At 49.0% G+C, this 27255-nt stretch overlaps 1 protein-coding gene across 2 annotated transcripts; it reads left to right on the top strand.

Moving 5' to 3' along the window:
* The first annotated feature begins 293 nt into the window (after positions 1–293).
* On the top strand, positions 294–17714 carry CLDN18 (claudin 18). 2 transcript variants are annotated; one of them, XM_066194171.1, is made up of 5 exons: positions 294–513; positions 12768–12932; positions 14431–14536; positions 14849–14959; positions 15768–17714. In XM_066194171.1, exons 1-5 carry the CDS (start codon positions 294–296, stop codon positions 15943–15945), a joined length of 780 nt encoding a protein of 259 aa, XP_066050268.1. In that variant the 3' UTR covers positions 15946–17714. The 2 variants fall into 2 exon arrangements, with proteins under 2 accessions (XP_066050268.1, XP_066050267.1); XM_066194170.1 differs by lacking the exon at positions 294–513 and adding an exon at positions 8429–8851.
* Positions 17715–27255: the final 9541 nt, after the last annotated feature.

Genomic DNA, 27255 nt, shown 5'->3' with positions numbered 1-27255 from the left:
TTGGTCTCCTGTGTTCCTGTGGAAGGTCTCCAGAGGAACCCGCTGGTCCTGCCTGGCCGTGCCGGCTGCACCTCTGCCTGGAGGGAGAAGGTAAACACACAGCGAGGTGGAACAAATGGCTCTTGGTACCGAGCGAGGAGATTATCTCACCGAAAAAGATAAAGGTGAGGGGAGGTTGGCGTGGTGCACCCGGAGCTCTCTTGGCTGCCGGCGTGACGTCGGCAGCGCCTCCAGCTAAAAGTCCCCGGTGCCCTGGCTGCCTGCCCCAGACCCGGCTTGTGGGAGCTTGCACCATGTCAGTGACAATCTGCCAGTCCATGGGCTTCGTGGTGTCCGCCCTGGGCATCGGGGGAATCATTGCCTCCACCTGCATGGACCAGTGGAGCACACAGGACCTGTACAACAACCCGGTGACAGCCGTCTTCAACTACCAGGGCCTGTGGCGCACCTGTGTGCGGGAGAGCTCCGGCTTCACGGAATGCCGCGGCTACTTCACCATCCTGGGGCTGCCAGGTAGGGCCTGACGGTGCCAGGGAAGGGGTGGGAGGGCACAGGACACAATCTCTGTGTCAGTAGGGGGAGATTTTCAGTGGGAAACCCAAATTTCTCTCGGCAGTGGGCCATTTTCAGTGGACAACCCAAATTTCTCTCAGCAGCAGGTGATTTTCAGTGGACAACCCAAATTTCTCTCAGCAGCAGGCAATTTTCAGCAGGCAACCCAAATTTCAGCCAAAAAGGACCTCAGGTGCTCGCCCTGTTTGGAAAACAGGTGCTTGGAGATACCTCAAGGCAAACCCCCTCCCACATGGCCAAGCTGAGGTTCAGCAAAACTCATCACAGCCAATTATGCATCCTGAAGTATTGTCCAGGCTGCTCCATGTGGAGATTATTCGTCCCCTGTGCCACGGGTGGCTCTGGCTCAGATTCCTGCTCTGGCTGTGTGGCTGTGTGTGGCTTCCCACCAGAAGCCACTAATAGTCTTGTCACTGGAGAAGATCCTTTCCTAAGAGGATATGTCACAGTTCAGCTCACTGTACTTCTATTCGGGCTAACACCACCAGGCTGGATTTCTCTCTAATTCTCCTTTGGTTCCAGTTTTTTCTGCCACGGGAATCATTCCTGTCCTGGTTGTGCCCAGAGTATCTCGGGGTGCAAACAATTAGGTTACAACAGGATTATCTGGGGTTTCTTCTTGCCTTAATACAGTGAGAAAAAAGGCACTTAGACTCTTATACCCATCTGGCCTCTCTGCTTTGATACAGCCAGAATGGAGGGAAGAAGCCAATTATATCAGGAAATCACTGCAGAACTTGTGCAAAATGGCATTTCCAAAACACACAGAAAGGGGCATTGTGCACAAAAATTGCTTCTCTCAAGAGAAGGCACAAATCAAACCAGTATAACCCAGGGTGGCTGTGGTCTCAGACACCAGCTGGGGAGGTGTTTCATCCCCTGAGCTGTGTTTCTGTGTTGCTCTTCTCTGGATCCTCATTCCCAACTGGTGTCTGGCATTGGCTGTGCTGCAGCTTTCCCAGGCAGGTACCAGGGATGTCCCTGAGCATCGTCCTCTTGTTGGAGCTGTGGTTTGGAATGTCCTTGCTTGGACTCTCAGGTACAGAGATGCATTTTCCTAGAAGGACATGAGTCTGATCCTGCCTGGGCATCCAGCTGAAGGATGACATCCAAAGAAGGGTGTTTGTGCAGGGCTGGTATTCACACACTGCTGTCCCAGTCAGCAAAGCTGAGCAGCTTCACAGAGGAAAACTCAGGGAGCAAAGGGCAGGAGAGGTTGGTAAAACTCACTGGGTTAATGGTTGGACTTGATCTTAGAGGTCTTTTCCATCCTGAATGATTGTAGAAAGACATTAAAATTACCATGTGAGGAGTAAATTGAGGCGTAAAAATCAAACCCTCTCCACACAGATGCTCCCGCAAGACACTGCCGTTCTTCCAGTTCTTGCAGTTCTTCCTCAGTTCTTCTGCTCAAGAAGCTTAAAATGACAAAAACTGTAACTCTACAAAAGAAGCAATTAAACTTTTCAAGTGTTCAGCTTTGGGAACTACTCTAATCTTTGAAGAAATCAGAATACTTGAGACTTGGGGGGTTTTGTTCTTTCAAAACACCTTCATTGCTGACCTCACCCCTACAGCAAAAAGCAGAAAATTAGGGATGGTGTTTTTGCAATTCCAAAACCTCCAGACTGGTGTCTGTCGGGTGGATATTAATCTCCCAAAATGGGAACGTTGAGGGGAAGGATTTCCTGCATTAGCAGGATTTTCCTGCATTTAGAGGGGCTGCTGGAGACCGGCGTGTCCATGGCCTTGCCCACAGCAGAGGGTGGAACAAGATGGTCCCTGAAATCCCTTCCAAACCAAACCATCTTGGGATTCTGTGCTTCCAGGGTTCCTCAACTCCATCCCATAAGCTCTGTGGATCCCTCCCAGCCACAGACAAAAAAGAGCAGCCTATCCTAAATATTTGGGTTCCTGATGAAGTCCTCATCTTAGAGTGGAATTTCCACTTGGGTTTGCCAGGTTTACTGTAGTCACCCACAAAAAGGGATATAAAAGAGCCCAAGGAATAAAGGACAACCACAAAAAATAAAGGTGGTGGATGCCTGAGCCCCCCAAAATTGCCGCCCTCACCCTCAGTGGTGTCAGGGAGATGGTGTGGGCTCAGTGTGAGGGAATATGAATATTTATGTGCTTTGTCCCAAATGATCCTTTTTGTGACCAGTGCTATCAGCGCTGCCCTACAAAACGAGGTGGAATTTTTCCTTTTCTTTTTAATGAACTGGGCTTGCTCTTCTGTAGTCACCCCCCTCCCTGTTCCCGTTTTTCATCCTGTTATGGATTGTCTGACACTTCCAGTCTCTGGAGAAGCTGGAGCAAAGCCTCACGTCCCACTGCTGTGCTTTATGGATTGGCTCTGTCTCCTGAATCCAGCTGCTCCTGTGGGCATTTCTTCCCACCCACCACCAGCAAAGGTGGTACCCCAATCAGAGGGGAGGTGGGAACTGTTTCTAAAAATCCTATTATTAATTTGTTCAGACACCATTTAAGTGCATCATCCCCGTGTTTATTTTAAGTGTGCGGCACGTTGATCTCCATGAAACCCCCCTCACAAACTACCCCAGAGTTAATGGTTTGTCAGCATTTCCATTATCAACCCCTATTTATTATCCTGACAATGGCAATTTATATTGGGAACAATAGTGCCAGAGTGAATAAAAATAATAGGACTCTGGCAAAGCAGCGAGGTGACCTGAGCACATCGAGGAAGTTTTGGGTTCCAAGGGTTTTTTTCACCTCAATCCCTCGCTCCCACAGCAAAGATTAAACTTGTCTTGCCCATCATCTATCTTCAATTTAGTTGGGAATTTTAATTTCAAATAGATTGAGGAAAAATCAAGATAATAGAAATGAGAAATTACCCAGACAGTTTATGGCTCTGACTGCTCAGCTATAAACAGTCATTCTCTAGTGAAATGTAGCACTGGAGGACTGGACCTATTTGTTCTGATTTTGCTTTCTCCTGTTATTTTTTGCTCCTTGCTTTGGCATGAGATGGTCTGGAGGACAGAGTTGGAAACTGAGTACACAAATAAGGGATAAATAGCAAAAGCTGATCTGGGCAAGGCTGGTGGTTTCACCTTGTGTGGAGATCATGAGGTGATTTCTGCTCAAAGCAGGATTTTGCAGTTTCTCCCAACATTGCTAAACCACAATAGCACGGCCAGTGATTTCCCTGGTTTCTGTGTCGGTGTCTTTTTTCCACACCTGTTCAGGGAGCCTTCTCCAGCATTTTTTCCAAGGACATTTCTCCCTCTGGTCAAAAGCTCTTTTTACCCCTTTGGAAGGGCTAAGATATCTCTCTGGTATGGACCAAAGGGTTGTAGGCTCAAAATGGGAGAATATTTCTGCTTTTCCAATGGCAAACTTTGGCAGTCTGGGAGCAACTTGTTCAACTTCTCCAACCGATAAAAATGCCCCAAGTCCTCAGAGTGCTCAGAGGGAAAAGAGCCCATGGAATGCAACCATGACTGCCCAAATTCTCCATAAATTTCAGTTTGGCTGGCGCAGGGTAGCAGCAGTCCATAGATGTTTCCCAAGGAGAATTCATGTCTAGGAAGCATCAACACTGGCTTCTCTGGATTTTCCCCTTCTGTATGGATGCTCTGACAAAGTTTTCTTTCATTTCATATGACCCACACCCATTTTGTGGCATAACCACAGCAAATAACCTGATTTTGGAGACAGGGCAGCCACTGGCCAAGGCAACAGCTTCTCTGCTCCCTGGAACTATTCAATGCCCAAAGTTTGTAAGGATGGGAAGTGCCAATTGCCTTGTCATGATCCTCCACCAGTGATGGCCATGGCAAAGTCTCTTTCAAAGTCTGTTTGCTGCTTGAAATCCTTTCACCCAGTCAGGTCAGCTCCGAATTTTGAAGCATCTGCAGGCAACTGCTGCAACCTGCTTAAAGTCTTTTGAGGTCAAAATTTGGGTGCAGAAGGATTTAAGTTGCCCAGGCAGGCTGGAGTCCTGATATATCCTACCAGGACATGTGTGAGGCTCTGATGGATTTGCACTCACAGCTGGAGCTGACGGAGGTGTGGGGATGGGGAAAGGGACAATGAGGGACCTTAAGAGAGATCTCAGGAACCCCAGTGACACTCAGGGTGAGAGGAGGGGACAGGGACCTGGGTGCGTGTGCCACATTTATTGTTTTGTGTCTTTACACCATGAAAGGATGAGAGACAAGGAAAAAAAATCCCAAGGGTTCTGGGATGAGGGCCAGAAGAGGAAGGAGCAAGGCTGTGGAGGTTCGGGTCTGGGCTACAACTCATAGATGTGTAGGCAAGTTCAGTCTCATGCACCCCAGCTCTGCTGAGGGAGCTCAGAGCACCCTCTGGACCACTCCCAGTGGTGTGAATCTGAGCTGGGAGGGGGTCCTTCCATGACCCATTCCCTCACTGAATTCCAGACAGGCCATTCAGCCCTGCTTATTGTGGACCACACACTCACGGACCCTGCGGCGGTCCCGCCAATGGAGGGGCAGGAAGAGAAGGGTGGGTTTGCGTAGTCTGGGCCTGAGCAGGCTGGGCTGGTGTGAGCCACCGGCAGGGTGTGAGCTGTGTTTGCAAATTGGAGAGCAAACATGAGTTGGAGGTGATTTCTGTGGGAGAGGCGGCGATAACATTCAGGAGCTGCCTGGGCACAGGGACCGGTTTTGAGATAACGCAGAGTCAACGCCTGGAGAGATAAAGCAACTATGAGCTGGAATAAATGGGCACAGGGGGAGCGGCCACAAAGCCCCCTTCTTTTCCTCATTTGGGTAAACCACTGGAGTTGTCCCAAAGCTCAGTGGGAGCCCTGTTCTCTGCTCCTTGGTGAGCTGCAGCCTCGCCATTCCCCTTCCTCAGATGCAGCTCAGCATTTCCACGTGGACTGGGAAACCCTCTTGCCAAGCATTCAGCCACTGGAGACAATCGACAGAGATTGGAGAGAGATTCCCATCCTTCAGCCAATCCTGGCTGTGGTCATCTCCATGGGGTGGATGGAGATGAGCATCAGGTGGTGGTGAAGATGCTCGGACTTGCTCCATAACTTTCTTCTCACCCAACTCCTTCTTGGGTTGTGCTCTGAGCCAACAGTTCAGATTGAACTCCCAGGGGACTTTCTGTTACCTGGGAAAATGGGATGAATGTATTTTTCCCTATCATGGGCAGCTCAGAAAAAACCATTCAAAATAGACTTAAAATTTAAATATTTGAGAAAGTCAAAGGAAATGTGCTGGGGAAGGGTTAGGAAGGAAACAAGTTTGGATTTGCCTCCAGAACTCTGCTTCAAACACCCACTGAGGAAGGTGTGGGAGCTTTGAACACCCACTCTTTCCAAGTATGACTCTTTTCTAGTCAGAGCAGAAGAAATGGCAATGGGATGGCTGGAGGACACTTCAGCCAATACTTTAAGGGATGAGCAAACAGGAGTCCCCCAAACCACAGTAATTCTTCAAAGATGACAACATGTGGAGTGCTGAGCATGGCTGAGTGTTTAACCCTTAATTGAGGACTGCAGCATGACCATCAGCAGCAAAATTCCTTCCTCAGCTCCATTTTTGGGGACAGCACAAGAGGGTTCAGTGGGGAACGTCCAACCATGTGTTGGTTTCTCTTCTTTAGAGACATGGTTCCATCTGGCCATGCAAATCAAAGCCAGACTGGTTCCTCTGGACTTTCCTCCACACCTACAGATTTTGATGATGCTTTTTGGCTGCTCCACCATCGCTCTGGGGTTTTGATGTCCCTGAATAAGAGAAATGGTGAGAAACAGCCTCTCCATCCACAGGGGAAAATTCCATTCCCAGAGAAAGGTTACTGAGGTGAAGGACTGGATGTGGGCACATCCAGGGATGGCCCTCTTTCCAATAGATGTCTTGGAGGGATCAGCAGAGCTTGGGATGTGAAATACTGGAGAAGGAGAAGAAAAGGTCCCTGTTGGCTTGAAGAGCAGCTCCTGCAGAATGTGGCTGGAGCCAGCAGCCAGGTTGGAGGAAGGAGTGGTGGGTGTGTCCCCTCTCACCAAAGCAAATGTGGGTCTAGTGATGGAAGGGCCACCACCCCTGGTATTTCTGCAACCACCCAGATGACCAACTGAGCAGAAAAAAACCAATCATTTAAAAGGTGGCAGAGCTGATGGAGGGAAAAAATGGAAAAAAATACGTTCACTGCTTTAATACCCCCCCCTTTTTTTCCCTTTTCCTCGCCAGGGGTTATTTTTAGCTATGACCAGTCTATGGGTTCATTTCTCTGTGCTCTGTTGCACACGCTTGGGAATAGGGGTTATGTCTCAAAGGAATATTCCTCCCTCTGACATGTTGTGATGAGGTTCAGCCCAGGAAAAGGGATGTGGGCTCTCACCACTGGGTGGCCAGAAACAAGAAGGCGATTCCTGGGGCATGGGAAGGTCAGCAGTCGTCCTGGAGAGCTGCTGAGGAACATCAGGGCTTGGATGGAACTGGATTTTCTAGACCGGGACACGGTTCTGGCTGTGGGACTACAAGGGATAGGAAGGAGAACTGACCACATTTTACCACTTTTTGTCCTTCTGTCTTCCAGGTCTTTCTTATCCCTAGTTGTTGTCTCAGCTTTTAAGTCTTCTCCAGCCCTGATCTATCACAAATCATTATCCAAAAAGAGGAATTTTGGACAGCATTCCCTGTCCTTCACAGACGATGAACAGCTCTTTACCACCTCTGGTTCTTGAGGGTTCCTTTCTATGGTTTTTGTTCACTTTATTATTTTTACTGGCTACTTTGGGTAGGTCAGAAGTGACCCTTCCTGTGGTATAAACTCACCAAAGTGAGAGAAAATGATGACATTTGAACACAACTGATAGAAGCAAAGACATCTTGTGCCTGGCCTGAGAGGGCTGTGATTGCCACAAGACACGGAATTGTGCTCTGGCTGCCTCAGCAGAGCCCCACAAGCTGAGGGATTTCCTGGAGGGTTGTTCTCCAGAAGGCAGATGCAGTATCCGGGGTGTAATAACCCCAGTGTAGCTCCTCCAGGGACACAAATCAGCCTTTCCTCGCTTCCTGGTGGCTTTCACGTGGCTTCACATTCGGGTGCTGGTGTGGATGGTGCCTGTGGTAAGGAGAGTGTAAAGTAGGAATTCGTTTCTAGGTCAGGACTGAAGCAAATCAGCTGGAGGAGGACACTGGATGAGAATGGATGAGTATAAAGCCAGGAAGGTCCTTGTGCCTCGCTGACTCCATTGGCAGAGTGGCACAGTGGATTTATATTGCTCCCACAAACCCAGCACTCTGATAATGAATTTCCCACTTTTTACATGCCTCATCCCTTTCCCAGGACCATCCCTCCGGTCAGACATCCCCTCAGAAAGGCCATTTTCCAGTGGTCTTTCCCTGCACTCTCCTCCCTCCCGCGTGGGTTTCAGCGTGTCCTCGTGATGGCAGTGGGGATGTGGGTGGGTGGACAACAGGGTAGGAGGAGCTTTGCTGGATCAGTTTGGGGCTCTTGGCTTGGTGCCCTGGGTTGTGCCATGGTCAGCATCCAATGGAAGCTCAGTGATGCCTGAGGACACAACAAGGTGCAGCCACATCCCTGGGCTGGGCTGGTGGCCCCACATCCTCTGACAGAGCCCTGTCTCCCATTGTGCCTCTTGTGCAGACTCCTCCGTGGGGGACAGATGGTGTGGTGGCACCAGCAGAGGGATGGGGTCAGGTGCTGAATTCCCCAGGGGACATGGTCCTTGCCCCGTGCCAAGCAGGCAGGAGAAGGCCAGTGGACAGCATAGGGTTTCAGGGGGCTGGCCAAGTCTCGAGTGGGTTGCCCAACACTGGGCAGAGTGTGGCTGCTTAAAGGTGGAAGGACAAGCACTCCTAAAGGACAAAAGCTCCTATCTCCAGCCCTGCCGGCACAAACCTCCCCGGCAGCGAGAGTGAAACTGGACTATCTTGCAAAAACACTTTGAGCAAACAGCCCTCAATGGAAAGCATCTGATAAGAGCAGCTGCAGTGCTGGTGGCTCAGGCAGGAGGACTCGGCTGCCCCAGTAGGACTGCGGCTTCCTCCGGGCCGTGCCACCTGCACTCTCCGGGGACACACCATGTCCACCACCATCTGCCAGGTGATGGGGTTCCTTGTGTCACTGCTGGGCGTTGGGGGCAGCATCATCGCCACGGCCATGGACACGTGGAGCACGCAGGACCTGTATGACAACCCAGTCACGGCTGTGTTCCAGTACCAGGGGCTCTGGAGGAGCTGCGTGCGGCAGAGCTCCGGCTTCACCGAGTGCCGGCCGTACTTCACTATCCTTGGGCTGCCAGGTAGGGGCAAAAACACTCCAGGTGTCCCCCTGGAACTCTGCACAGCTTTCATCTAAAAGGAGGAACAGGCATCTTAAAGCATTTTGTGAAGAATAACATTTCCAGTGTTATGGTATGAGCATAAAAATAGAAGCATATTTGTTGCCAAAATAGTTTTTGTGGTGGGGGTTATTGGCAGGGCTTACAACCTGGAGCATGTGTGGGGGATCTCTGGGAGAGCATCTCGGGTTCAGCACCATTGCTGGCATCAACCAGCACAGTTCCACTGAGGTGAGGAGAGCGAGGATGTTTAACCCCCCAGGTGCTGTCTCTTGGAATGGAAACACAGGGAAAAGGGCTGTATGCAACTGTGTAGTGTTACAGGGTAATGGAAATAATTGGAATGTATTGATTTTCCAAAGACAGGACTGGAATGGGAGATATCTGCTTGTGAGAGGAGAGAGTAGGAAGGGCATGATGGGGAAAGTTGTGTTCAGTCACTCCCCATCACCTGGACAGTGTTAGTGCCTACAGAAGCAGAGTGCAGAGGCATACTGCTGTCCCGTTTGCTTGCTAATGTTCCCAAAAGAGCTGTTTTACCCACCCCAGTACATGTGAGGGCATTCCAGTGCTCCCAGCCCAGCAGTAAATTTGGCCCTGGGAGCGTTTCTCACTCCTGGTGCATGCTCACAAAAAGATCCGAGCAAGCACAGCTGTGCACAGGCCTTTTGCAACTGTTGATCCAGGAATGATGTGGGTTCCAGCCTTGTATCCTCAGGGATGCCCTCAAGCTTTGCTGAGGACCTGTGACTCTCCGAGGGGTGACATGGAATAAATGTATCTCTGTGTACCCAGCTTTAGGATTGCCAGGTGAATTCTTTCCCTATTTGGAATTTCCCTGATACTTAGTCACGTCTCCCGTGGGAATATTTATTTTAAAGACTGAAAATTAGATCTATCCATTTATCTCTACCAAATGTTGACCACTATATCTCTTCATACTGCTGTGGGCAGGTGATTGTGTTTTAAATGAGCCATAAGGAAATGGGAACCATCATTCTGATGTCAATTTATCCCAATCAAGATTTTACTTTTTCAGTTATTTTAAAGTAATATGGCAATAAAGAAACACGCAAAGCACTCACAGACAATTTCTGCTATTAGAGATATCCTGTCAGAGTTATCTTTATGAATCCGTTTAATTTGAATAATTCCTTCAAACTTATAGAAAAAATGTCCCTGCTGGAATTTGCTTAACTTAAACACCTGCTGGAATTTACTTAATTTCCCTAAAATTTCTATATCCCATCAATCATTACTGGTCATAAAGTCAGATTCACCCTTTTTATTACATATTAGTGACAGAAATGCAGGTGATGGCTATTTAAATGACTTGAAGTTGTTTTACCTCACTCATCTCTTACCACTCACATGGGGCAGGAAGACAACTATCCAGTTTCCCTTACCTCTGGAAAACAGGGGTTCAGGCTGTGGTTTCACATCACTGGCATTTATTTTGGTGGAGAAGCCATTTCTCTTGGTGCTTTTGCTATTCCCTTGTTATGGAACGCCAGCCCTTGTATGGAAGCCGAGTTATCCTCCCTCTTGCAAAAGGTGTGTGCCTAAGCCAGGTTTGTAATTCCAGGGCTGTTTGCTTCCCACTGCTCCCGATACCACTTTTCTGTAGTCTCCCACTTTGTTTGTCTAAGCCCTTCCACTCCTTCCTCCAAGCAGAGGTCATTCACCTTTGGAAAAGCAGCTCTTTTCAGAGGACTTTCAATGGATGCCAAAACTCCCTTGAAACTGCAGCGCTGCCTTTCCAAACAGCTCCCACTTCAGGTCCTGTGAGCCATGTGGAGAGGTCTTTGTGCCACAGCAGGCATGGGAGAACTCCCTTCTGCTTTCCATCTCTTGGTAGAGATGGTGCATAACTCAGTCTCATGGAGGCAGGAATAGCTGCTGATGGTTATCTGGCAATTTTTCTGTCATGTCCTGCTGTGCTTCTCTCCACCACCTTTCCAACAGCTACTTTCAATGGAGATTCATGACAGTGCTCCAGCAAGAGTGGAGCATCCTTGGCTGATTGGCTTGGCCCCGCCTGTTGTGTCCTTCCACAGGCACCCAAGGCACCAGACCTCTCCTGAGAACGATCAAACTCTCTGTGGGATCTTTGTTTGGGATCACTGCTTGATGGGTTGAAAACACCCCAGTGATGACACCCGTGAACCTGCACGAAACACCCAGGAATGAAGCCTTGGGGACAAGGGGCTTCCATCATCATCATCCATAGTCTTGGATTATCAGCCTCTCCTGCCTGCCCTGAAACAAAGGCATTTGCAAAGAAACTTTGGTGGTTGTAAAGGCAAACGAAGATTGAAATTTCCTCCTCTTTCTGCTTCCCATCAGGTGCTGCGGAACAACCTCCAAGGGCTGATAAGGCGTATCCGCCATTCCGTGATGGATCATAACTAATGAGCTCTTACCTGGGGGCTGATGAATGAGAGATTGAAAACCCCCGGCTCGTTAGCACTCGTTATCAACTGATAAGGGCAAATTGAGTCATTAGAGCTGAGGCAGTGGGAGAAGGTGGTGTATTCCTGGCCTGTGGAATGGCAGCCCGCCTGCTTCCATGTGCACTGCGGTGCCAGCGCGGTTCTGCTCCACTTCCTGACACCCAACAGGCCAGGAGAGCCACCCAGGCACACAACACCCTCCTGGGAAGGGTTTGCAGACCCTTTTCTCAGCCTGTGCAAGGGCTCTGTGCTCCCCTGCAGCCTTGGGCACTGCGGTCGCGCAGCAAAGGGGTGGCAGACAGGGCAGAGAAATCCCTGGGGCTGTGGAATGTGTTTTCCACCTGTTTCACACCGTCATGATCTCACTTTCTCTTCCCTAAAGAGGGGCAATCGTCCTTGGGGAGCACCAAACCCAGACCCAGGGCTGTGGGAACGCGTGGCAGGGCATGGAGAGGCTGCAAAGTGTCCCAGCCAAATCCAACCGCCCTTGAAACTCCTCCCAACACCCCCTCCAGGGCTCTGCCGCCTTCCTATCTCTGCCAGGGACTCGGGCACAAGTGGGGAAGTTTTTTCCAGCTGTCTGGAAAAAAGATGGGATATGTGCCACCTTATTAGAGAATCACCTTGGTATTCATGTACTCTTTCCTCCACCACTTCTCCAGTTTTAAAGGTGCAAATTTCCCTTTACTTTGCCTTCTACTTTTCTATTCCACCCAAGTGGAGTCTCAAGGGTTTCTGCCTCCTTCAGACCTCAGCTCCCATGGACATGGCCCACCAGCATTCCCAGCTCATGGCATGCTGCTGAACAGATTCACGATGGGGGTATTTGGATGTTTCATTCATGAACATCATGGGCAGATTTATCCAGGAGTGATGTTCCAAACAACCCTGGGAAGGATATGGTGAGGCAGATGCTTGCCAGAGCTTTGATGCTCTTTCCTGCTCTCCGTGTAATGTTTGTTGAGGTGATTTTCCTCTTTTCCATGCACTTTACTGGGAAGTGGGAACATACAGACCTGCATTTTGAGTCATGCAGTAGTTGGAAATATCCCCAACAGCTGGGTGGAGCTGTCAGCTTCCACTGGGGAGAAAAGAAGAGCCCTTTCTCAAACACTGTGGTTCTGGAACAATCCATGCTTATCCCAGCTCCTCACCAAGTCTTCTCCATGAACTTCATGACTAGCACTAATGAACATTTCTAAAAAAAAAAGCTGCCTAAAGCATCAAACTATTTGAGAAGTTAAGCCAAACAGCCACATGTCCAGAGGTGCCCCAGACACTACAGAATAGATCCAGTGCCCATTTTTCGAGGTCTTCCTTTTTAATTTTTCTATTTTCAAACAGAGGTGATCTTTGAAAATCTCCCAGACTCTGACAAATCCCATTTCAGCCACTCAGCGAGGCTCTTGCCATTTGTTTTGCAGCGATGTTCCAGGCTGTGAGGGCCCTCATGATCGTGGGGATAGTCCTGGGAATCCTTGGCCTCCTCGTGTGCATTTTTGCTCTGAAATGCATCCGGATTGGGAGCATGGAGGACACTGCCAAAGCCAACATGACCCTGACCTCCGGCATCATGTTCATCATTGCTGGTAAGTAGAGACTCTTGTGTCTTCTACGTGGAAGTCTTTGCATTTCCCTGGAATTGAGGACTGGGCACATCTTGATGCATTTCTGAAGTTGTTGGCATTTTCCTCCAGCCTGATTTCCTGGGGTCAACTGGTTTTTACCTCTGATTAGGGAACAAAAAAATCTCTGGAGATTTGAAGTCTGTATGGACAAAATATGGAAGGGTGAAAAAACATCCCATAGATGGAAAAGGAACTATATATGTCTTGATTTGTTTTATATATGTTGTTGCCATATATTATTATAGCCTTTATTTGTATAGAATACTTTTTCCAGTTTCAGGCTTTATCCATAATAATTTTAGGAAGATTCCCAAGGTTGTTGTAGCCTTGTTTGAAGGTGTAAAATACCTGCCTACAAAGCTGCAGATATGCCCAGCTTCCTCAAAACTGCAAATGCTTTATACATCACTTACAGGTTTTCCTACATTATTTTTGAGATAAGAAACAAATGATATCTATATCCTAACAAAGGGAAGGAGAATGTCCCTATTTAAAATCCTTCAAATCCCAGTGCTTAACTTTTCTTGGCATATAAGACATTCAACACAACGTCAGAAATATAAGCTGTAAAGAGGAAACCACCTTCTGCCACACAGCTTTAATTTTGTATTTGACATCTATAATTTTGGAATCGTGGAATGGGTTGGGATGGAAGTACCTTAAAAATCATCCAGTTTCACCCCTGCCATGGGCAGAGACACCTTCCACTTGACCAGGGCTCCAAGCTCCATCCAACCTGGCCTTGGACACTGTGGAAGGAAAAAAAAAACCTGTCATGTGAGGGGTTTTGCCAAAAGTTCTGGACTCCTGCTCTTCTGGACACCCCAGCTCCTATCTATTCTTGGTCTTTAAGGTCCCTTCCAACCAAGACCAGTCTGTGATTCTGTGTTCAACTGGATTCCTCTGCTGAGGAAAACCAAAGGTTGGCATTGCTGCCAGGATTGTCAGGGATGGCCATCCCAGACATCCCCTGTTTGGGTGAATGGAAGAAGTTCCAGCCTCCTGGGGATGGTCTTCCACATCTGGTGATAAACAGACTGTGAAACAAAGACATCTCCTCTTTCACATGACAAAGTGTGTGTTTTCCCATTAAAAAAATTCTGTCTGGGAATTTTTGGTCCATGTTTTTCACTGTAAAACAAATGTTTAAAATGAACTACTGGGTATTCTGAACAATGATCTGTATGTTAAACTCATTTGTGTGATAAAACATGTCAGGAGAAAGATTCCTGCCGGTCTGCCTTGGGAATGTGTTGTGTGACATTGAATACAATGATGTTGGATTGTAAATGCAAGGAAAACCTGGAAGAAAAGTGTAACACATTGTAGGTGCCTCTTTGTGCTGAAGGCCACTGAGCAGTGTCCACCCACCTTTCCAGAGGTGTGGGATGCTTCCCTGAGGCTCCAGGTGACTTCTTGCACTGTGTGGCTCTCAGTCTGTCTTTCTGTCCCATCTCAGGCCTGTGTGCCATCACTGGAGTGTCCGTGTTTGCCAACATGTTGGTCACAAACTTCTGGATGTCCACCACCAGCATGTTCCAGGGAATGCAGAACGTCCAGAACAGGTGGGTGCTCAGCTGGCTCTGCGTGCTACACGGTGGAAATCTCCCTCAGGGCTGCTGCTGAAGGATTGGGAAACTCGGGGTGTGTTGGGATGGCTGCAGGACTTGGAAGATTATTCTTAGGAGATAGAGCCTCTTGTCTGGGCTGGAGATAAGCAAATGGGCTGGGATGTCTCTGTCCTTGCAGCTCAAGAATGAGAAAGGGAGGCCATTTGGGTTCAGACTGGACTTGTGGGGACTTGTGGGTACAACTGTAGGGTCTGAGGGCGGGTGGCAATGTTCTTGGCAGCCCTAACCAGCCATGCCTGTTTGCAGGTACACCTTTGGCTCAGCCCTCTTTGTTGGATGGGTGGCAGGGGGCCTGGCCCTCGTGGGAGGCATCATGATGTGCCTGGCTTGCAAAGGGCTCATCCCAGAAGAATCCCGGTAAGCTGAGCTGGGTAGACATGGGAAGGTATTTCAGGAAACCTGGGGAGGTGTGCAGATTTCCCAGGATGTGTAACACCCCTGTCATCATAGCCCTCGTGATGAAGGAAACACAGAGCCCTTTAGGTAGGAAAAGAACTTTAAGATCAGAGGCCAGCCATTAATTCAGCACTGCCAAGGCCACCACTGCCTGAAGTCCCTGGTTAGTGAGTTGCCCCCCGTGGGTCCAAAGGGAGCATTTGCCCTCGCTGTCCCTGTGACTCACACACAAACGGGGAAGACATGAGAACCGACCTCAAAATGTGACATTTGCCCTGTGCTGGTAGGTTCAGGCCCATGAATTGCAGGTTGCACAGATCATGAGCAGGGGTAGATTGAACCAGAGCCATGACTTACATGGAATTGTAGAATTCCAGAGTGGTTTGGGTTGGGAGGGACCTAAAGCCTATCTGATTCTACCCCTGCCATGTGCAGGGACACCTTCCATAGACCAGGTGGCTCCAAGCCATGTCCAGCCTGGCCTGGAACCCTTCCATGGATGGTGTAACATCACCAGAAATTTGTACTCCAACACAGCCGGTTATTGCAGGTGGGTCCATCACTCCACAAAGGATTTTTTTCAAGGGAAAGAAAGTGTATGTTTATGAAAGAACCTGAAAGGGACTTGCAGGTTCCCATGGATGCTGGGCTGAGGTCTCTGAGTGGCAAAGCACCAAGTTCCCTAAAACCTGCCATGAGCACAGGATGTAACGTTGGGCATCACAGCCCCTCCAGAGGCTGATGTTCCTTCCTCTGCTGTCTCTTCCAGCTACAAAGCCGTGTCCTACAATGCCTCAGGCCGGAACATCTCCTACAGGACGGGGCCCTACAAGGTTGGCTCAGGGTATGAAGCTGACCCCAAGACCAGGAAGGGCGTGGGATATGAAGAAGCTCCTCGAAGTGAGGATGGGAGACGCTCGTACCCCTCGAAGTACGACTATGTCTAGCAGACCTTCTGGCGCTGAGTTGTGCTATCAGATATTTTTTTAACTTCACAAGCAAAAAGTGCAGCAGAGCAAGCAGTCTGTAAATAGGATTGTGTTTTCTGGCAGGTTTTCTCTACTCTGAGGTTGCATCTTTGTTGTGAACATCAGTTTTACTCTACTGCCCATTAGTATTAACAGTACAAGAGGTCTGTGAGCAGAGTCGTGGTGGTCTCAGAGTAGAACACTTTGCTCCTATTTTCTGTATAAACTGACATCCAGGAGCAGTGCCTTGTGCCCTTTCTTAATTGCTCACATAGTGAAAAATCCCCTTTGATAATCACTGTGTATTTGAAGTAAATCCAGTTGTGTCCCCTTGGCTGTGCCCAAAGCAAACAGAGCCTGTGGTCAGGGCATTTTCCTCCCTGGTGACTTCTCTACCCAGTCCCACCTCTGCTTTGCTGGTTGTACTCCACCACTGACCTGCTCTGATATTTAATCTGATCTCTGTTACTTAGACATTTTCTGGAGCCTGTGATAGCAAAGTGTATTTATTTCTTTGGATCTCTGCAGGGAATGTGCATAATCCATTGTTATTCCTGCACTAATAACTCCCAACCTCCGTGTGCCACCAGTGTTCCCGCAGATGTCATCTTTAATGGAGCCAGGAGAATTTCTCATTTGGAATTAATTATGGTTACCTTTGGAGCAGGACTCCCAGGGAGCATTAGATGTGTAACTCCGCACCCATATCAGGACTTCCCTGTGGTAATTCTCCCTCCAATGATTGGAAGTTAACTCCATAGTGGAACGTTGCCTCCTCCAACCAATCCATCAGAGAGGGAGTTTATTTGAAGGGGGAAGAAGGAGACAGAACTTTTGTGGGAAGAGAGAGCTGTGAGCTCTTAGCAGGTCCTCCCACCTGGCTCCTGAGCACATCCTAAAAAAGCTCTAGACAATGCCTTTGAATAGAAGAAAGGGGTAAGTTTGAGCAATAAAAGGGGTCCAGACCCGCCAAAACATCCATTTTAATGGCATCTGCAGTGGGCTTGAGCACCACTCCTCAGAATTACAAGTTCTCTGAAGGAATTCGGTTTAGGCAAAATTGTTTTGGTGAAATGCTGATGTTCCCTGAGTGTTTGATATCTTGGAGGGATCAGAATCTACAGCTGAACATTCCTGCAGGGTTGGACCTTTGGAAGGTCAAGTTAGCGCCAGCTGAGCTCGCATCTCTGGTGACTGCTGGGATTAGAGGGGGCAGGCTGTGCTCCCCATGTCCATCACTGCTCCATAAACCTCAGTTTCCATAACCCTCAGCTCTCCACCAGCTCTCCACCACCACATGGAGGCAAATCCCCAGCACAGGACCAGGAGCTCCTGGGGAAGGTCAATGAGAGGAGGAGGGGGCACCTGGCAGGTGGTTGGAGGGAACAACCACCATGCAGAGGGGTGGGAAGAGCTTCCAGCCAAGAGCAGCTCAGGCTGGATGTTGGCCACCTGGGATAAACTCCTGTGGGATGTCAGTTCTGACCCTCCTGTTTTTTTCCAGCAAAGAACTTACGGACTTGTTTTTAAAGGAAAAGAATTTATTTTGCAGAGGTAGATCCTGTTCTGTTTTAAAAGCATTGCTACTCATTTCTATGGTTTGTATCTCTCAGTATAAGCTTAGATTTTCTGCCTTTTTTTGCCTGCTGGATTTTTTTTTTTTTGCTTGTTTATTTTGTTGGTTGTTGTTTTCTTTTTTTTTTTTTTTACGTGAATATTAATAAAAGAGAATGTCTTAAAGACCAGAATCACAGTTTCCAGTTGCTCTCTTCCTGTCAAAATCATCAGCTCCAACCTTCCTGCTCAGCCAAAGCCCCCCAGCTTGTGTTCTACATGCTCTTGGGAGGAGTATGCACACAGATGGGTGGTTGAGGGAAAAAAAGAAAAGATTTGGGTGTTTTATTTCCTTAGTAAGATATAAGGAGTCACACGATGAGAGAAAACATCAGAAAAGCAGAATAATAATTATTGGGGGACCCTGAATCAGTGATTTGATGAAGTCAGAGATCCTTGGTGGGACCCTGAGCTTGCTGAGGAGTAGAGTGCAGCAAGTTTCAGGGTAGAGATTAAACACTTCTGAACACTTCATTGTTCTTAGGAGGGCAGAAAAATTGCGGGCATGTTCTCAGCCTCCACTGGAAAGGGGCTGAAAAGCCCAGGAATGTTTAATTTAGATAGGAAACACATAAGTGGTGCTGAGGGAAAGGTACACAGGGGAATGCAAAAGGCAGGGAAACACCCAGAAAAATTCAAAATGCAGGTTTACGACTGAGTTAGATCTAAAAAAAATCCTGAGGAAACAGCTCTGAAAGTTACATTTTATTTTTCTGCTACACAAATGCTGTGACAAAGTCCCCGAGCTGGCTATCTCTCGGTCACACTTTGATGTCTGCAGGCGTGTAGATGACAAGATTAGGGGCAGGAACCTTCTGGGGAGCTGACAGAGAGCTGTATCCGGGAATTCCTGCCCTCGCTGGGCTCCTAATCTTCCAGCATCAGTTTTCATTTCCTTGCCTTGGCCGAAAACTCACAGGATGAAATATTTTAATGCAGTGAACTCCACTGAATAAAATCCCATTCTGGAGCAGAGAATCATTTATTTATGAGCCTGGCTGTGGTGTAACTACACCTGGTGTCGCAGCTGCTCCTGTGTTTGTGGCCCTGAGGGACCTTATCTTGTGTTTGACACCATGGAGGGTGGTGAACATCACTGTTAGGAATGACAGCACCAGGAGAATACTCACCCACAGCCACGGAACTGCAGGGAGAACTCGGGGTTTGGGCTTGGAGCTGCTGGAGAGAGTCCAGAGGAGGCACCAGGGTGATCAGAGGGATGGAGCAGCTCTGCTGGGAGGAAAGGCTGAGAGAGCTGGGATTGTTCAGCCTGGAGAAGAGACCAGGGGTGATGAAGAGACCTCATCATGGCCTTGCAGTGCCTGAAGGAGCCAACAGGAGACATGGAGAGAGGTTGTTTGCAATGGACTGGAGTGACAGGACCAAGGGGAATGACTTCAGACTGAAAGAGGGGAGATTTAGGTTGGATAAACAGAATAAGTTCTTGGTTGTGAGGGTGGGGAGGCCCTGGCACAGGGTGCCCACAGCAGCTGTGGCTGCCTCTGGATCCCTGGAAGTGTCCAAGGCCAGGTTGGATGTGGTGTGGAACAACCTAGGATACTTGAAGGTCCTGAGGATCCCCATGGCCATGGAGGCTGTTTCCTACATGTGCTGGTTTGAAAAGACCCTGGTGCAGGGTGCCCAAGGGCGGTCATGGATGTCCCATCCCTGGAAGTGTTCCAGGCCAGCTTGGATTTGGCTTGGAGCAACCTGGGGTAGTGGAAGGTGTCCCTGCCCATGGCAGGGGGTAGAACTGGATGAACCTTAAGGTCCCTTCCAACCCAAACCATTCCATGTTTCCATGATTCCTTGTCTTGGACGCAGACACAAGTACCCCCTACACAAGTATCCCTTTTTCAGCTAAGTTGATGTCTTCTCTAAGTCCTAAAGCCAAAATTACCTGCTTGGGATATCTCTGGGTCTTTACTGAGGCCAAAGTTCCCTTTTCCAAGTTTTCCTCTGCAACCCAGAAGGCTGAAAAAAAAATAATCGTGATACCCTAATTATTTTTTGGACTTAGAGATCCAGAAGCACTCTGAGGATGACCCAGTGTCTTGGTGACAGCTCATCGCATCCCAGTGCTCTTGTGTGGAGGACACAAACCCCCGAGCCACATCCACAGCCCCCAGTTGAAAGGGAAGGGGGACACTTTGCCCAGGCGCTGCCTGGGGACCATCCTGGGGCCACCCACCCCAAACACAACTTCTGCCCCCACACCATGCATTGCAGGGGGACACTACACCCTCCAGGATGTGAATTTGGGCTCTGAGATCCATGGCATGGGGCTGGAGCTGCTGGAAGGAGCAGCACGTGTGGAGCACACAGCGCTGGACCAAACCCATCCTGCCTGGCTGTGGGCTGGGAGGAGCAGTTCCAGATTTGCTGGGCTGAGTTGGGCTGGCTGGTTTGACCAGCTGTACAGCAGCAAGGAGGTTTGGGCCTCTGGAGTTCCTTGGCTGAGTAGATCCTGGAAAAAACCAGATCCCAGAGACTGCAGAACACGTGGCGCTGTGAGAAAATCCAGTGTTTCCAGCTGCTGTTCCTGGTGAGGGAGGGAAGAAAACACCCTCCCACCTTTCATTTTGCCTTTATTGACCGTCAGCTGCAAGGGATGGATTTGGCAGCATTTGTAGAACCAAGGGAGATGAGTCAGGGAACTCATGAACTGTTGTTGGGGTTTTGTTTCCGCAAATTTGATCATCCTCTGAAAAACGCATTTCCCGTTCGGAGGAGCTAATTAAATCTAGGCTAATTAAATTTAGGCTTGTCTAATAAAGCCAAGCCTGCAAAGGTTGGGTGCATTATCTGGCAGCTCTGAACAGGTTCTTCCCAAGCCCCTGCAACATCTGGAGTGTGTGAGAGCACGCTGGATTTGCATGGAGCTTGACCAAGGGACAAACTGGAGCTACAAATTGGACTAGGAGATAAGAACTCTCCTGAAATATATATGCAATTAAAAGCCCAATCTTCCTCCCTATAGTGACAAGGTTATTGCTTTTATGGAGTTGAACAGAGATGAATGAGTCTATGGATTAATGGCACTAAGATTTATGACACTGTGCTGGCCCCAAATATGATGGGAGAATAGCTCTCTGGGTGAGATATTCCAGCTGAATAAATTTGATAGGATTTTTATTTTTGTTTCTTTTTTTTTTTTTTCCAGCTTTGGGAGAGCTGTGCTGCATTCAGAGCTTGTTAGTGCTGCGGGTTGAATATTTACTGATATTCCCTTGTATCTTCATGATTTATAAAAGTGTTACCAGTAACAGGAGCCCATGAAGAAAAAGTCATTGGGAAAAACAAACCCCACAAATAATTGATTTGTGTGATTTCTTCTTCATTTAATTGGCCAGGTCTTTATCTTGCTGGCTCTGGGCTTGTTTTTACTGTTCCCAGAGACTCCAGAGAGGATAAAGCCAAAGGAGTCACTTCTGGCAGGAGAAATGGGGTGTCAGCAGTTGTTGGAGACTGTGGGAAACCCTCTGTACTGTACTGAGCTAAACAGTTAAAAACTCAGGAGGAGGCAAATAAAAAGCTGTGGAAATTTAAGGGGAGCAGTTTGGAAGGGATGGAGTTACACACCCAGGGCCGGGCAGAGGGGTGAGGACTGAGGGAAAACCATGCCCAGGGATAACCAGGGGAGTGGGACAGGCCCTGCTCCTCCAAATCCCAGCAGGACACGAGGATTGCATCATCCATCACTTAACAAAACTTTGGGAGTTGTTTTAAGCCAGGCTTGAGAGGGCTTGGAGCAACCTGGTCCAGAGGAAGATGTCCCTGGGGTTGGAAGAAGGTGAGCTTTAAGGTCCCTTCCAACCCAAACCATGCTGGGATTTTCTGCCTTTGAGGCAAAGCCCCTGGGGGTTGAGCAGCAAGGACAGGGACATGTTTTCCAGACCATGGACTGAGCCGGACCCACCCCCTGCACCACCTGCCAGCCCCAGGCTGGCAGGGCACAGCAACAGCAGGGATTTGATCCCAGCTTCCCGTGGAACACAGTGCCTCAAGATTCCCAACGTGGAACAAAACCTCTTTTTCCCACATCTCAGCTCCCTCAGTGGTCAGGGTACCAGTGTCACCTTTCTCTCGGCACAAGGCTCTCAGCTATTTCTGGACTTCCCCAGACTTAGGAGAAGATTTCCCCCACTTTTCCACCGCCACTTGGACTCGGTGTTTGAAGCTCACCAAAAGCACCTCAGGCAGGAAAGCTGCTGGGAAAACCAACAGAAAAGAGCTTCTTGCACTTGCTGGCAGCTGAAAGAACAGGCACCTGCCTTGGCACCAGGTTTGCCACGTTGTCGAGGCAGAGCAGCTCCTGCTTTCTGCCCTTCTCCTGCCTGTTTGCTCTTTGGGGCAGGAATTCGTTTTCCCATTAGTTTTGGATGGTGACAGCCCCAGTGCCCAGCCCAGGTTTCCTGTCACCCCCTCCATGGAACAAATTCTCCCTGCCACTTGTAACTTTTTACAGGTAAAAAGGGGTTCTCTGCTTATTTGTGAACAGTTGCGCAGAATACCTTTTTTTTTTCAGAGGAATTAAGCTTTTTCCCTGACACTGTTGTACACTACAATGACACAGACTCCGACTTCAGAAGGCTGATTTTTTTTTTTTAAATTTTTGGGATGTGTCTTTTTTTTTTTTAATACTATTTTATACAGACCAATTTGATTGGTGAAACAAAGACAAACTTCTTCAATCGCATTGGTCAGACCAGAAGGACATTAAGAAGTCCCTCCTAGGGAAAAGAATGAAAGCAAAGTTACAGTTACAAAAACACTTCTCCTGTTTACAGAAAATTTCCTGGGAAAAGAATTTCGGAAAACCAAAACATCTCAGGCACAAACCAGGGCAACAGTTCCCCTTGTTCTGCTCAGTCCCACTTGGGTGTGTCCTGCCCCCTAATATAAAAACCTGCCTGGAAATGTGGGAAATAGGGAGGTGTAAGAGTCTGAACCAGAAGTGGAGTGGGTTGGAAAAGAGAAGAGGAATTGAGTGCCAGTTTTCCTTCTTTCCAAATTTCATACTTAGCGGAGACCAAGATCATAAATGCATTGCTAGAAATGTTCCAGAATACAGACAGAATTAGGAAAATGAACTGAATTTACACAGATGAGCTCTGGAAGGGGTCAAGCTGAATCCACAGTGCAAAGAGTCATCCTTGGGGTTGGATTTCCCACTGATTCCAGAAGGAAAGGAGGGAGCACACAGCAGCTGTGGCTGGGTTCTCTATCCAAGCGAATTCAGGCCAGGTTCCTCCTGCAGCAGAAAATGAGGCTTTTTCCCACCACCTTCTGGAGCTTTGGCAGAGGGGAGAGTGAGGGAAGAGGAGAAAGAGGAAAATGAGGACAAGGAAAGCTGCTAAAGGATCCAGAGGCTGCTCAAGAGTGTGTCCAGTGTGGAGAGCTGACCCCAGCCTGCGGGATGCCACATGCCATGGGAAGGGGGTTGTGCCTATGCCCTGAGGATATCCAGGGAGACCTGCTGACGCTCCAGAGCTCCTGGCACTCTCAGCCCGTTATTGCTCACGTGTGTGATGAAAGGAGAGGAGAAATCACACCTAGGAAATCTCATTTACCCTCCTCGGTAACTGACCAGGCAGGTCCCAAACCTTGGGAGAGCCCCAGCGTCAGGGTTTTCCCAAAAGGAGAGGCCAGGAGCAGCCCCGGGGCTGCTGCAGAGCGACTGCTGCTCATTGCTGGTCCTGTGGCACCATCCAGTGGCTGCTGGCAGAGCGCTGTCACTTCCCTGTCCCCACCATGTGTCTCCTCCCCGGTATCCCTGGTCCACAGGGAAGGGCTCCAGGTCACTGCTGCCAGATTTGGAGAGGCAGACTTGCTGGGGACATCCTAAAAACAATTGCAAAAATTAGAGCCAAGAGGGCCAAACAGCATCGTTGCACCAGGACACCACACAGGAGACCATTCCTCTACTTCCATGGCTTGAAAATTGTCCCCAAATCCTCATTTTTATTTTGAATTAGCCAGACAAAGGCCTGGAATTTAATTTTTATTGCTAAAAGGAAAAGTAATTCTTCCCAATGTTTGTTCCAGGCCTTCCTTGGGTAAAATCTTTCTATTTTTTTTTTTCTGTGAAAGAAGCAATTTAATTCTAACACTGCCACCACTGTAATTACACCAGTTCTCCCCACAAATTGAGGTTGTTTTAAATCCTCTTTTAGTAATTCCATTAGTTCACCATTACATCACTCCAGTTATCTCCAGATTTGTTCCAGACAGTTTTTCCCAAGTTGATTTTCTGGCAGTTACTGTTTGCTCTCAATTGTGTGAATAACGATTTTTTTTGTCTCTCCCCCCAAACAAAGGTGAATGGACAAACATTAGGGATTGGACAGATGTGTGCAGCTGGATGAAGGGCAACATCTGCTGCTGTGGGTTTGAATTCCCTGTGCCCAAACTCTTTCCTGTGGCCTTGCTGATGGAGAAAGTACCACATGACTTTTCTTTGTATTATTTTAATGTAAACAATGTCCAAAAGCACCCCTGTGGATTTGTAAGGGATACCTGGAGTTTCTTGGCTGTTTTTGGGCCTTGCTGAGCTCACACAGTGGGCAGACCTTCCCCCACTGGGTGATCTCTGTGCATCCAGGGTTTTTTCCAGGACCAGTGTGGATGTGGCTGTGATCCAGTCCCACGTTCCCCACAGACAGGCCCATCACATCCACTGATGACACACACCTGGCTGCTGTGATGCCTTTAGTTTTAGCTTCCATGTATTTCAGATTCTGCGCTGCCCAGGGATGCAGTTCTGAGCTCACATTCAGTGTCACTCAGCTCTGCACACAGCAGGGAGACAAAACAAATCCTTTTCCTGCTGAAGACCAAGGACAACCATTACAAGTTTTCAGGCCCAACAGCATGAACAACAGTGGGCTGAAGAGAGAAAACAAGGATGAGACCTCACAACCTGAAGCTGTAATTGGACAATGAAACCCCAATATGCAAATGGACCAAATGGACCAAAACTTATAAAAGTGTGAGACCTTGTGACCTGTTGTCCATTTTGTGACCATTTTGGGTCCCCCTTGGGTGTAGCCCTGGTCAGGCTCTTGTCCTGCCCAAGGTGGGCCCTTAAAGGCCTTTTAATAAATATCTACTTTATTCTCCAGCTCTGTCCAGTCTCTGTTCCAGGTCAGCCTTCCCAAGGCATCAGCTGGAGTCTCCAACAATTCCCACTTGTGCCTTGTCTGTGTTTACTATTGCTTTGCCTGAGCATAAAAGCTCTCCCTGAGCTTAAAACCTCTCCTTGAGCTTAAAACCTCCCCTTGAGCTTAAAACCTACTCCTCTTGCTCCTGGAGCAAACAGCTCACTCCTCTTCCTCACCTGCTCTTGAGCTCCTCTTCTTTTGTGCTGCCACCTCATTCTCAGCCCGAGTTGTTCCTTATCCAGATTTCTGCACAGTTTCTCCAAGTTTTTATTTTATGCATATATTTTCTTTTTTTATATCTTTTATTACTTTTGTAATGTTTCCAAACCCAATTTCTTCATCCCCTTGCCAAGGCTCCGGGAAGGGAATAAGGAGTGAAACCACAGTGGGAAATTCCATGTTTGTCCCCAGTCCCACACGGTGGGTACAAGCCCCCAGGTTGCTTTGGTTTGTTGTTTGAATTATCCCATATGGGCAGGGAGTCTCCAGGAAAGTCCTTTAACAAACAAACCCTTTTGGGGTGTCACATCACCCACCACTTGAGATCTTCCAAAGGTGTTTGGGCAGCACTTGGAATACTCATGGCCAGGGCACTGCCTGGAGCCCAAGAGGATCTGATGGGACAAGTCCTCAGCGGGAGTTCCTGGCTTTGGGGGCCTGGAGGGGGCTCCAGGGAGTGCCAGGAGGGCCATGGGGCAGGCTCTGCTACAAGGAGCAGCTCTGGGGATAATAAAGGATTCAGCTCTCCTGCAGCTGGTGACCCCATAGGCTGTGACCCTCCCAGGGATCTGGGGGTCTTTGGGATTTGAGCTGGGAGAGAGTCAGGAAATCCCCATGTCCTGATGGACCTGTGGGCCCACATGACATGGGTTTATGTAGGAGAAGGGGGTAAAAAGGGATTTGAAGCACTGCCAGAGCTGTATTTCACCCTGCTCAGGTTTTGGGAGCAGTCAGTGGTTTTTCCTGAATATTTCAGGTCAGCCCACATGGGATCAATATGCAGAGGGCAATTGCAGAGATTACAGCACCCCAAATGACCTTTTCTGGGGCCTTTCTGGAGGCATTTCTGGGTCAGGGCACAGCCTCCCGTGGCCATGGATACAGGTCTCCCAGCCCATGTGTTTAGAGGACACAATGTCCCCTCTCCTGGGATGGGGGAGAGCTGTGGAGGCGAAGCTCTGCTGGGCCTCTTGCACTGCCTGCTTCTCCCATCCCTGCTGGGCCAGCTCATCCTGCAGGCAGAGGAGAGCAGGGAATTTGTCACCCTTGGGCTGCTGCTGGTGCCTCACCAGAGCCTGGAGTCTCCCGCAGGTCTAGGGGGAGATTCTCTTCACAACCTGAGGCAGAAAAGGTCCCCCAGGACAAGGCACAAGCCCTCAACAGCACCACCCACCTGTCAGAGCATCCTTCGAGCTCCAAGCCTTGTCCAAATCCCAGGGAAGATCCCTGACACCCATCATTTCCCAAGATACGGGCCACGTTTTCTTAAGGGAATGGCTGCTGAAGAGTCAGTTTAGGGAATTTTCAGGTTATGGGCTTTGTGCAGCATTTTCTCTTGGCAGGGATTTTATAGCTCGAGCGGGTTTTGTGACCAGGAACGTCCTGGGGATGTAAAACACGAGAAGTGCAGGGGAGGTGTGGATCCGTCTTTGGGCTGCCTCCCACACCTCCTCAGCATTCCCAAATATCGTGCCAGGGAAAGGGGAGACATGTCGTGCCGTGAGACAAACCCAGGGATGCTCCTTAAAAACACCTCCAGGAAAGATTCGCGGGAAAAGTCACTGAGTCACTGATTTTTCTTTGTGCTTTTGGTACCCGGAGCAGAAGGGCTGCCCTGCTCCGAGGCTCGGACCCCGGAGCATCCCGGGCTGCTCGTGTCCCTGCAGCGGCGGTACGCGGGGCTAGGTGGTGGTGTTGCATTGCCGACAGCTCGGGAATGCTCACAGGAACCGCTCGTTGATAAGCTTGGCACGAGGAGGGCTTGGAGAGTGAATATCCCCTCGAAATCCCCGTGCCAGCGGCTGCCGTGCCCTCACACACCCTCCTTCCCTCCGGGAGAAGGAGCCCGGGGTAATTTAGCACGGGGAAGGCTGCTGGAGAGGCAGAGTTGCTGGAGAGATGCTAAAAAGCAGCCTCGGAGGTGGGAGCAGGAAAGTTTATTCCCTGTGTGACCCTGTGGTTCTGCCTCCACCATCCCATCTGCCCCTCCGAGGGGTGTTTTTCCAGGTGGGTGGGTTTTTACTGCTGTTTGGGTTGCTCACTCCCCACAAAACAAAACAAAACAAAACAAAACAAAACAAAAACAAAAACCAAACAAAACAAAACAACAAAATCCCACTTTGGAGCAGTTATTGTGTCCCTGGAGTGGCTCGGGGCTGGTGGCACTGGAAGGACAGATGGACTCTGTTAGCCCACAGGCTCTCCAGCTTTTCCTCCAGGATGGGGTGGCACAGCTCCTGGAGGTCTGGGGCTCTCTGCAGAGCTTTCAGCAGCTTCCCCATCGGGGTGGCCT

Source organism: Chamaea fasciata, unplaced genomic scaffold (assembly GCF_029207755.1).
Source record: "Chamaea fasciata isolate MVZ Bird 193981 ecotype frontalis unplaced genomic scaffold, bChaFas1.0.hap1 SCAF_11, whole genome shotgun sequence".
Taxonomy (NCBI): Eukaryota; Metazoa; Chordata; class Aves; order Passeriformes; family Sylviidae; genus Chamaea; species Chamaea fasciata.
Note: the sequence above shows the minus strand (reverse complement) of the source record. Positions and strands in the feature narration are given on the sequence as shown.

Coding starts and splice junctions, on each gene's coding strand:
- CLDN18 (XM_066194171.1), top strand. CDS start 294: ATGTCAGTGACAATCTGCCAGTCCATGGGCTTCGTGGTGTCCGCCCTG. Junction 12,933..14,430: donor CATCATGTTCATCATTGCTG/GTAAGTAGAGAC, acceptor GTCCCATCTCAG/GCCTGTGTGCCATCACTGGA. Junction 14,537..14,848: donor ATGCAGAACGTCCAGAACAG/GTGGGTGCTCAG, acceptor GCCTGTTTGCAG/GTACACCTTTGGCTCAGCCC.